This window comes from Colobus angolensis, unplaced genomic scaffold (assembly GCF_000951035.1).
Source record: "Colobus angolensis palliatus isolate OR3802 unplaced genomic scaffold, Cang.pa_1.0 Scaffold37, whole genome shotgun sequence".
NCBI classification, from domain to species: domain Eukaryota; kingdom Metazoa; phylum Chordata; class Mammalia; order Primates; family Cercopithecidae; genus Colobus; species Colobus angolensis.
In genome coordinates, this window is record NW_012117043.1 from 4,716,070 (window position 1) to 4,728,138 (window position 12,069).

The window sequence follows — 12,069 nt, forward strand, 5'->3', positions numbered from 1 at the left end:
TTTCACCATGTTAGCCAGGATGGTCTCGATCTCCTGACCTCGTGATCCGCCCATCTCGGCCTCCCAAAGCGCTGGGATTACAGGCTTGAGCCACCGTTTGAGAGGGAGTTTCGCTGTTGTCACCCAGGCTGGAGTGCAATGGCACCATCTCGGCTCACTGCAACCTCTGCTTCCCAGGCTCAAGTGATTCTCCTGCCTCAGCCTACTGAGCAGCAAGGACTGCAGGCGCTCACCACAATGCCCGGCTAATTTTTGTATTTTTAGTAGAGACTGGGTTTCACCACGTTGGCCAGGCTGGTCTCGAACTCCTAACCTCATGTGATCGACCCATCTTGACCTCCCAAAGTGTTGAGATTATAGTCATAAGCCACCGTGCCTGGCATTTCTGGGATTTCTTTACCATTATTTTGGTATTTCCCTTTATTTTACTCCTGTGTTGGATCATATGTTTCACTCTTTGGTGGTTTATTTCTTTGATCTGGAAGTATATCCTTTAGATGCTTCACAAGGAAGATTATACAGAAAGTTAACTTTTTTTTTTTTTTTTTTTTTCAGTGAGGACATGTGTTTATCCTGTGTTGTGGGTGGGTACAGTGAGTTCTCTATTCAGGTAGGAGTGGAAGCTGGCTCAGAGCTCATCCAGTCCAATGTCCCACAGGTATAGAAGTGCCCTGATAAAATCTCAGAGCTGGCTGTCCAGTCAAGATTTGCATACCTCCAGAAATGGGGCTCTTACTACCCCTCAGAGTAGCCCATTCTGCTGTTGGGCACCTCCAATGGTTGGCATTTTCCTTCTGGCATCCTCTTTCTTGGGTTGGTTGGGGGACAGATACTGTCACTCCAGCCTAACCCTCAGGACAAGAGAGGTAGCTGGGTGGAAACAGAGGCAGAAAAAGTAATAAGTTAAATCCAAGAATGAACAGAGAGTTGGCAGGATGGGCAGGGACATTCCTGGGGTGCCAGCAGTCTCTAGCTTGATCCAGGAGGCACTGGGGAGGAGGCTGCTGATCGCAAGCTTCCAGGCAGGAGGTGACTTTTTGAGATGCTGAATGTTTGAAAAAGTCTTTATTGCACCCTTTAACCCTTTATTTGATGAATGGTTTTGTTGAATATAGAATTCTAGATTGGAGATTTTCTCTTAATTTTAACATCATTACTTCGTGGCTTTCTAGCTTCTATTGTTGCTGTTGAAAAATAGATGCCATTCTCATTCCTGATCCTTTGTCTGTGCTTTCCTTCTCAGCCTACCCCAGTCCCTTACTTATCACCTGGAAGTTTCAGAATATTTTTTCTATCCTGCGAAAATTTACAGTTATGGTATAGATCTTTTTATTAATTGTGTTGTCACTTGGTGGGCCTGAAAATACATGAATCTTACCTAACCATAAAAAAAGAAATCTGACAGGGTGCAGTGGCTCACACCTGTAATTCTAGCACTTTGGGAGACTGATGCAGAAGGATCGCTTAAGGCCAGGAGTTTAAGACCAGCCTGGGCGACAGAGTGAGATTCCTGTTTCTATTAAAAAAAAAAAATTAAAAGAAAGGAAAGAATTACCAAGTGGCAGAAGGGGCCCAATTGAAATGTCTTTTATGGAATAGTGGTAATTTATATTACAAATCTGGAAAACCAATATAGTTATAGTATTACAAATCTGGAAAACCAATATAGTTTATAAATACGGTTGGGTTGGCATGAATTTTATATTTTGTATATATATAAATAAATTGAAATTTATACATACTTTATCCCCATGATAGTATGTTTATGGATTTTGGCCAGGCGCAGTGGCTCACGCCTGTAATCCCAGCACTTTGGGAGGCCGAGGCGTGCAGATCACGAGGTCAGGAAATGAAGACCATCCTGGCTAACACGGTGAAACCCCGTCTCTACTAAAAATATAAAAAAATTAGCCGGGCATGGTGGCAGGCACCTGTAGTTCCAGCCACTCCAGAGGCTGAGGCAGGAGAATGATGTGAACTCAGGAGACCGAGCTTGCAGTGAGCCGAGATTGCGCCACTGCACTTCAGCCTGGGCAACAGAGTGAGACTCCGTCTCAAAAAAAAAAAAAAAGTTTTATACGTAGTTTCATGTTGTCTTATTCTTTAAGAACAAGTACAAATAGTGCCTTTTATTGCCTTCCGAATAGCATTTAGAATTGTATTTTAGAAATATATAATTTATTATTGTGAACTATGCATCAAATGTTATATATCTAAGGTGACCCTTATTTGCTGTTTAATATTGCCAGTTTTTTTGGTGGGTTATTTCTGTACCTAGGTTATACATTTCTTGAGAATAGGATCTAGGTCTTGTACTTTTCTGTCTTCCCCACCACCCATCTGATGTCATGTGGCTGCATAATTAAATACTCAACGGTGTTCAATTAAATGGATGGTAGGATGTGTTTGTTGTATGTATACAGTATTTTAATTCTTAAAAAGCTTAATCTTTCATAATTTAATACATGTTAACTTTTTTCCTGATGTAGAAAAATCCAGTTACACTCTTAAAGGAATTGTCAGCAATAAAGTCTCGATATCAAACTTTGTATGCCCGCTTTAAACCAGTTGCTGTTGAGCAGAAAGAGACTAAGAGCCGCATATGTGCTACTGTGAATAAAACTATGAATGTGATACAAAAACTACAGAAGCAAACAGACCTGGAGGTAATGCTTTCTTTCAATTGACAGGTTAGATTTGTATAACTTTAGCTCTGAGTGTTGCCTTAAAAAATACACTTGCTGTAACTTAAACTTTGAAACTCAGCAGTCAGTTTGAACTATTGAAAGATTTTCCTGATACCCTGAATATAATGGCTCTTATTTCTGTTTATTCAAAAATAAGCATATGGACTTGACATGGTTAATAAAGAAGTGTGCCGTCTTGAATTATGTAACCATGGCAGAAAACTTGGTAATACTTATTAAATCTAGCAGCTTAGCTGGTTCCTGCAAGTACTAGTGAGAATGAGATGTCTAGAAAATGGTTGGTTAGAGTGCTGTATTAAGGAGCTGTGTCTGGGCATGGCAGAATAATAGCACTGTCTGCCACGAGCATGGGAAGGAGGAAGGCATATGTGATATTTATTTGCCGACTTTGCACTAAATTTTGGCTTAAGATACTTTGAATTATGGGCTTATAGCTAGAGTAAATCAGAAAGGTTAATTACCCAGGTCAGTTTGATCAAGAATACTTTAAATTGCAAATGGAGGGGAAAAAATAGAATAACATCTGCTTAGAATGATAAAATGATACCTAAGATGTATCTGTTATAATCACAAGGAGATGAATAGCAGAAGAATAAAGGGCAAATTAAACAGGGAATAGAGGTAATGGGGAGATAGAATTTAAAACAGTAAGGGTTGTGCCACATCCTAGTAAATTAAATGCAAAAAAAGTATGTATATAAGCTTTTATAAATCATCAGATCACACATTCTTCATTATATGTGCCTGACAATAGAGCACATAACCTTGTTCTTAGGAAACAAATAGCTGATTAAGTATAGTTCCAGATGTACATGACAACATATCTGTATAGAACCATAAATTTTTTGAAGCACAGAATAAACATGGGTGAGAGGGCAAAGAGAAGATGATATTTTGAATATTTACAAATTTCCCCCAGTGGATATAATAAATCGATGGTATATTTTTGAGACTACAAATTGGTACATAAAAGTAGTTGTATAGTGATAGAGGATTTCTTTTTTTTTTTGAGATGAAGTTTTACTCTTGTTTCCCAGGCTGGAGTGCAATGGCACGATCTCGGCTCACTGCAACCTCTGCCTCCCGGGTTCAAGTGATTCTCCTGCCTCAGCCTCCAGAATAGCTGGAATTACAGGTGCCTGCCACAATGCCTGGCTAATTTTTTGCAGTTTTAGTAGACACAGGGTTTCACCGTGTTAGCCAGGATGGTCTTGATATCTTGACCTCGTGATCCGCACGTCTCGGCCTCCCAAAGTGCTGGGATTACAGGTGTGAGCCACCATATCCAGCCAGTGATGGAGGATTTCAATCATCTGACTATCTGTAAAGGTTTTCAGTTGAAGAAATACCTGAAATGAACAATACTTATGTCAAAGGCCGAAAACTAAGGGAGCTTTTACTTTGGATCACGTTATGGCAAAGAAGAAGAAATGATTTAAAAGTTATAAAACTTGAAAGAGGTGGTCATATTTTAGAATCAATGATGACCAAATTGGGAAATGTTGGCTATAGTAAGTCTTGTACCTACTACTTTAAAAATGAGATAGTATGCTGGGCACAGTGGCTCATGCCTATAATCTTGGCACTTTGGGAGGTCAAGGCAGGAGGATCAGTTGAGGCCAGGAGTTTGAGACTAGCCTGGACAACATAGTGAGACCCTATCTCTACCAAGAAAAAAGAAAAAAATATTTTAAATTTACTGGGCATGGGAGTGCATGCTGGTAGTTCCATCTATTTGGGGCAGAAGGATCCTTTGACCCCAGGAGTTTGAGGCAGCAGGGAGCTATGATTGCACCACTGAATTCCAGCCTGGGTGACAGGGTGAGACTGTCCAAAAAAATTTTTTTAAATAAACTAAAATAAAAATGATATAGTATTAGAAAGTTCAGAGGGAATGCAGATATGATACTTAATCTTCTGAGAGATGTTTAAAAGAGAGGCTTAATAAACCATAATATTGACAAAATTTTTATGATCCAAATGTGAATGGGAATGACATCTGTAGAGCTGATAACCAAAAACAGTTATATGAGCCCAGAGTTTAAAGGACTTGCAAGGTACAATTTGTAAATAAATTTCAAATATTAAAAGGTCATAGGGAGAAACCTGCAAAATTAGTTAGGAAAGCCAACGGGGCTGGGTGTGGTGGCTCACGTCTATAATCCCAGCACTTTGAGAGGCCGAGGCGGGAGGATCACGAGGCCAGGAGATCCGAGACCATCCTGGCTGATATGGTGAAACCTTGTCTCTACTAAAATAACTAAAAATTACCCAGGCATGGTGTTGCATGCCTGTAGTCCCAGCTACTCTGGAGGCTGAGGCAGGGGAATCGCTTGAACCTGGGGGGTGGAGGTTACAGTGAGCCGACATCGTGCCACTGCACTCCAGCCTGGCAACAGAGTGGGACTCTTTCTCCAAAAAAAAAAAAGAAAGAAAAAGCCAAAGGCAGATTGAGCTAAGGCCTCTGAAATTTTCTAAAATAAGCAAAAGGTTATTTTAAAGGGGCTTTAAAATTATTTGGGGAGGCTAGGCGCGGTGGCTCAAGCCTGTAATCCCAGCACTTTGGGAGGCCGAGACGGGCGGATCACGAGGTCAGGAGATCGAGACCATCCTGGCTAACACTAAAAAAATACAAAAAACTAGCCGGGCGAGGTGGCAGGTGCCTGTAGTCCCAGCTACTCGGGAGGCTGAGGCAGGAGAATGGCGTAAACCTGGGAGGCGGAGCTTGCAGTGAGCTGAGATCCGGCCACTGCACTCCAGCCTGGGCGACAGAGCGAGACTCTGTCTCAAAAAAAAAAAAAATTATTTGGGGAACAAGAAGGACAAGAAAAGGATAAAGTTTCCTCGGAACCAATAGTGCTTTGTTTATAGATAACAAAATGTATATCTTTTCAGGTATTATCTTGCTATAATCTTTATCAATGAGTGGTTTTTCATTTGGAAGGGTAGAAAATATATTTGAATTTATAATATTCAAAAAGAACACTTGAACTGATAATACTAAATAATAAATACAGAACAGAAAAGGAGGTAGGAGAAAGGTAATACATACTAATTTTGTAATCTTTCTTAGGGGATATTAAGACTGACGAAGAAAAAAAGAGAAAAAAACACTGAGGTTTATTTATTTATTTATTTATTGCTTGTTTGTTTGTTTGTTTTTTGAGATGGAGTCTCCCTCTGTTGCCCAGGCTGGAGTACAGTGTCACGATCTTGGCTCACAGCTACTTTGGCCTCCCAGATTCAAGCAATTCTCCTGCCTCAGCCTCCCAAGTGGCTGGGACTACAGGCATGTGCCACCATGCCCAGCTGATTTTTTTGTATTTTTAGTAGAGATGGGGTTTCACCAAGTTGGCCAGGCTGGTCTCGATCCCCTGACCGCAAGTGATCCACCTGTCTTGGCCTCTCAAAGTGCTGGGATTACAGATGTGAGCCTCCGTGCCCTCATATTTAAACTGAGGTTTAAATATGCTTAATTATAAAGGTGGTCTCATCAAAAGAGAAAAGGGACTAAACTTACACCCAAACAAAAAATAGCAAAACAAACGCCCCAAACATATATAACAATAAATAGAAAATTAAAAAGGCATTAAAAGTAGAATATGTAGTATTCCATGATCTTCCAAAATATGTGTGATAAAGAAGTAAAATTTCTACAAACTTTAGACTGGTTAACTTGACTTTAATTCCTGGAAAAATTATTTGAGAATTTATTAAACAGATGGTCTGAAAGGTTTTATAGGGATCACAAGGAGCAACATGGATTCATCAATCTTACAGCTGGGTGTGCATCTGTAGTTGCAGCTACTTGGGAGGCTACTTGGGAGGCTGAGGTGGGACGATTGCTTGAGCCCAGGAGTTAGAGGTTGCAGTGAGCTATGACCACACCACTGCACTCTAGCCTGGGCGATCGAACAAGACCCTGTCTCTAAAACAAAAACAAAACGAAAAACCAAGTCTTGTCAGAATAACATTTCCTTTTTTTGAGGCAGAAGAAGGAAATCCTGTAACTGTTTGGGTTGTAGTAAGACATATGATTGTTTTTTATTTTATCCTTGTGAACATGTTGGGCAAATGTTGGTTTGATCAGTGGAACCAGCTGCATATCAGAATCATATAGGTTCTGTGGCTGTTCTAGATCTGGGCTGTCCTATTTGCATAACCTAATGTGGCTATATAAATTTAAATTTAGGCCTGGGTGCCGTGGCTCATGCCTGTAATCCCAGCACTTTGGGAGGCTGAGGCAGGTGGATCACCTGAGGTCAGTAGTTCCAGACCAGCCTGGCCAACATGGTGAAACCCTCCATCTCTACTAAAGAAATACAAAAAATTAGCCAGGTGTGGTGGCGGGTGCCAGTAATCCCAGTTTCTCGGGAGGCTGAGGCAGGAGAATCTCCTGAACCTGGGAGGTGGAGGTTGCAGTGAGCTGAGATTGCACTCCAGCCTGGGCAACAAGAGTGAAAACTCCATTTCAAATAAAAAAAAAAGAAAAAAAAGAAATGAAATTTATATTTAAGGTAGTTAAATGAAAAATAAGCATTAAGTTCTTCACCTACTGATTGGACAGTGCCAATATAGAATATTTCCAGCATCATGGAAAGTTTTATTGGACAGTGCTGCCCTAGAGATTCTGATTCTGTAGGTCTGGGGTGTTCCAGATTTGGCAGTCTCTCTAGAGATGACCTATATAGTTGGCAGAATTGTAACTACTTGATTCTTCAGGTTGTACCTCCTATTAATTCCCCACATAACCCTTTGTTTCAGGCAGGCTGTTTGTTGGTGCTCTGTGAAAGTCCCTTACAACTTCCCTTCAGCCTCCCTCCTTCTTTTGCTGCTACCTGCTTTTGGTAGATGCTATTGGCTGTTTTTGTTTCTCAGCATCTGTTCTCCTTTCCTGCCTACCAGAGTGTAGACATGCAGTGCATAATTATGTTTTGGTCAACAATGGACCAAATATATATGGCAGTGTCCCAGAAGATTATAACAGCATATTTTTATGTACTCTTCAGATGTTTAGATATAAAAATACCATGTGTTACCACTGCCTACAGTATTCAGCACAGTAAGATGCTGTACAGATTTGTAGCCCAGGAGCAGTAGGCTATACCATATAGCCTGAGTGTATATATACAATCTCTGTGTAAGTACACTATGATGTTCACATATGAAACTGCCTAACCATATATTTCTCAGAACATATTCCTGTCATTAAGTGACACATGACTATACTGACTTTCTTGAGATGTGTGTTGTCCCTCATAGCCATGTGCCTGAGATGAAGCTGGCCTCATCCTCGGCTCCAGGGGTGCATCTGATTGGCATAGGGAATGGACTTTATTTTTTAACTAACAGTGGTTGAGGAATGGGTTTGTAACCCAAATGACATGTGAGTAAGGATAGTCTGGAAGTAGGTAACCAGGAAGACTTTACTGACTGCTAAGAGAACCCTGAGAAGAGAATGCTTCTTCTTCTGGACACTGTATAGAGTTGTGATACCTAGAACCGTTAAAGCCATCTGCTGTCAGCTTGAGGGTAATACCATCCAGGAATATTAGAGCTGTCAGATGGAAAAAATTGAGTCCTTACATTGGTCAGTTGCTGAATAAATCAGCTCAGAAGTCTTTCCTTTTTCTGAAGTTATTGTGGAATGATAATACATTTTCTTTTATCTTTTTTTTTTTGAGACAGAGTTTCACTCTCGTTGCCCAGGCTGGAGTGCAATGGCGCAGTCTCAGCTCACTGCAACCTCCGCCTCCCAGGTTCAAGCAGTTCTCCTGCCTCAACCTCCCGAGTAGCTAGAATTACAGGCGCCCGCCACCATGCCCAGCTAATTTTTTGTATTTTTAGTAGAGATGAGGTTTCACCATGTTGGTCAGGCCGGTCTCAAACTCCTGACCTCAGGTGATCCACCCGCCTCAGCCTCCCAAAGTGCTGGGATTACAGGCATGAGACGCTGCATCCAGCCTGTTTTTTCTTTTTTTAAGATGAGGTCTTGCTCTGCTGCCCAGGCTAGAGTGCAGTGACACCATCATGGCTGACTGCAGTCTCGACCTCTCAGGCTCAAGTGATCCTCCGACCACAGCCTCCCGAGCAGCTGGGACCACAGGTGTGTGCCACCATGCCCAGCTAAAAATTTGTGTACTAATGAGTTAAAAATTAGCTACTCAGGAGGCTGAGGTGGGAGATTGCTTGAGCCCAGGAGGTTGCGGCTGTAGGGAGCCATGATCGCACCACTGCACTCCAGCCTGGGCAACAGAGTGACCCTGTTTCAAAAATAGAAAAAAAATTTTGGAAAAAAATTAGATGGTTGCATCTATACTCAACAACTGTAGACTTTTTTCCTTATCATTTATTCCTTCCACCATATAGTGTAACAACTATGTACATAGCATTTACATTGAATTAGGTATTATAAGTAATCTAGAGATGACTTAAAGTATACAGGAGGATGTGTACAGTTTCTATGCAAATACTACACAATTTCATATAAGGGACTTGAGCATCTGTGGATTTTGTTATCCTGGAACCAATCTCCCACAAATACTGAGGGTTGACTGTACTTTTAGAATATGGCATCCAAACATGACTTCTTTGGTTCCGCTATAATCCTTAAATTGTTTGATTTCTTGGTCTTGTTTCTTCAACTTAATTACAAGTTCTTTAGAAGCTCAAACATCATAGGACCTTGTATATAAATAGCCAAGTATCTGTTTTTTCCCTTGCCCTTCTAAATCTGTGATTACATACATAGTATAAGCTTAGGGAAACATTTATTGGTCGACAATGCAGAAGTTAACTAAACTGATTTAACAGTCTTTGAAGGTGTTTGAAATAAAAATTTTATCACTTATTTTTTAGCTGTCACCACTGACTACAGAAGAGAAAACTGCGGCAGAGCAATTCAAATCTCACATGCCAGATTTATGAAGAAATGGATCTGGAAAGGAAACTAACAGAGAAGAGCTTATAGGAAGACGTTTTGTTAACCCTTGATGTCTAGAGATTGGGGGCTGGTGAAGGAGGTTTGGCTTCAATGACTGGATAATGATGTCTTTCATGAGAGAGACTATAAGGCCAGATAATATATGAATAAAGTTCAGCCAAAAGGGTCAAAGGAGAATAAAACGATTTAAATATATGTATACATGCATGCACACACACACTTAGTCTTGTAATTTCAGGCAAGAAAGTCTCCTAACACTATTTTGCATCTGTTTTCTTTTTCTAAGTCATGATAATGTAGATGTTCTGGTCCATCATAAAAGAATGTTTATGTACATTTCAGTCATTCGATATGCAGCTTTGGAAATTAAAGTATAGGTAAAATATTTGTATTACACATTATATATAATTTCATTTTGTAAATGTTGATTGCGCATGTGCCCACATTATTGTTGAGACTGCTTTTATGTGACCTGTAGTCTCCCACAAAACCTAAAGTAATAAGCTGGCTTTTCTGTGATAGCCACTTTTGCGTATTTTTTTTCCCTATTTCCCTTGCCTGCTAATGTTGAGCAGCATGAACTTGCTTTCTAACGCTGTTTTAGGCTGTCCCTGGTGTATTTCAATAATACCTTTGTTTTCCTTCAGCCTTTATTACTGTAATTGTTCATTCTACATGAAAGTTAAGAAACTGAAATTAGAAGAGCACTTACCTGCTACTTGCCAGTTTTGTGAGTGTGTTATATGTGTCAATTTCCCTTTAAAATAACTATTTATTTTAAAATAACTATTGGCAATAAGGAAACTGTTCAAAGTAGAGACAGATCTTGATACAAAGATGTTAATCACAGGGTTGTTTATGATAGCAATGTACATACACATTTGGCTGGTACTAGGTGAAGAGGAAAATAAATCATGTTGATGTATACAATAAGAGGTCAAGTTGCCAATAAATTATTACTGTTAATGTTCTGGGAAATGCTGAAACTATGCTAAGTGGGGGAGAGGGAAAGCAGGTATTGCAGTTTTGTAATGAACATCGGGCCTTGGAGTCATATCTGAGATGTAAGTAGCAGGTTTTAAAATCTAGCTATGACCCTGGGCAGATCACTTAACTTCTGAGTGTCAGAATGTTTGGAGGGACAAGACAGTACAGTGTTTTAATACAGGGTTCAGTATTTAGTAAGCCTTCAGTAAGTGATATTACATACATGTAATAAAAACTAAGCATTGAAAGGACTTGGAAAAATATATCAAATGTTCTGCAGGTTATAGAATTATACTTTTATGTAATTTTTAAATTTCAGTTATGAGCATGTTTGTCCATTAACAAACTTACAATAGCTGAAAAACAGGGTTGTGAGAACAGCTTCACTTAAAATTGTCCTGTCTAGTTTGAGTATTTCAAGAACAGAAAGCCTCCTTTTTTTTTTTTTTTTTTTTTTTTTGAGATGGAGTCTCACTCTGTCGCTCAGGCTGGAGTGCAGTGGTATGCTCTCAGTTCACTGCAACCTCCGCCTCCCAGGTTCAAGCAATTCTCTGCCCCACCCTCCTGAGTAGCTGGGATTACAGGTGCCCGCCACCACGCCTGGCTAATTTTTTGTATTTTTAGTACAGATGAGTTTTCACCATCTTGGCCAGGCTGGTCTTGAACTCCTGATGGTGATCCACCCACCTCGGCCTCGCAAAGTGCTGGGATTACAGGAGTAAGCTACCATGCCCAGCCGCCTCTTTTTTAATTACAGAGAAATATGTTACACCTTAGTATCAGATGTTAATTTTCTTCAGTGTTCAGGTAATTAGTATTTAGAAAGTTCTTGTCATGAGATGGCTCTGGGATGTGATAATGATTGTTGGGATTGAAAAAATGGTAGTATCATGGAGAGCTCATAATAAATTCTTCTTATAATAGTATTAAAAGTGGTTTTGCTTTCAGTTAGGGAGAAAAATTAGATTGTACTATTTTTCCTCTATGATTTCCTTCAGTTATCTTCCAAATGTTATTTTTCCCCCACAGCCCCCTTAACATTGTTCTCTATGCACTTCTCAACACATTTTCATTGGTTTCTCAAGCCTCTTTGTGGATGACTCCTAATACAACTTCTTCCTCTAGCTCTAGATCCATATTTCCAATAAAATCCCCTACCTGAATATTGAAATTAAACATGTCCAGAATACTTACTGATTTTACTGTTAATAGCCACTATTCTGTTGTCTGAAATTAAAACCTGTATAACTAATTTGCATCCCTTTATCTTCTTTTTTTTTTCTTTCTGAGACGGAGTCTTGCTCTGCCGCCCAGGCTGGAGTGCAGTGGCCAGTTCTCAGCTCACTGCAAGCTCCGCCTCCCGGGTTTACGCCATTCTCCTGCCTCAGCCTCTCGAGTAGCTGGGACTACAGGCGCCCGCCTCGTCGCCCG

General features: G+C 40.2%; 1 protein-coding gene across 1 annotated transcript in view; it reads left to right on the top strand.

Annotated features, from left to right (window-relative positions):
- SKA2 (spindle and kinetochore associated complex subunit 2) overlaps positions 1-11,890 on the top strand; it is a 44,399-nt gene extending 32,509 nt beyond the window's left edge. Inside the window, exons 3-4 of the mRNA XM_011953675.1 lie at positions 2,490-2,666; positions 9,567-11,890. Of these exons, the coding sequence (XP_011809065.1) occupies positions 2,490-2,666; positions 9,567-9,635 (246 nt within the window). The 3' untranslated portion in view covers positions 9,636-11,890. The remainder of the gene's footprint in view (positions 1-2,489; positions 2,667-9,566) is intronic.
- The last annotated feature ends 179 nt before the right edge of the window (positions 11,891-12,069 follow it).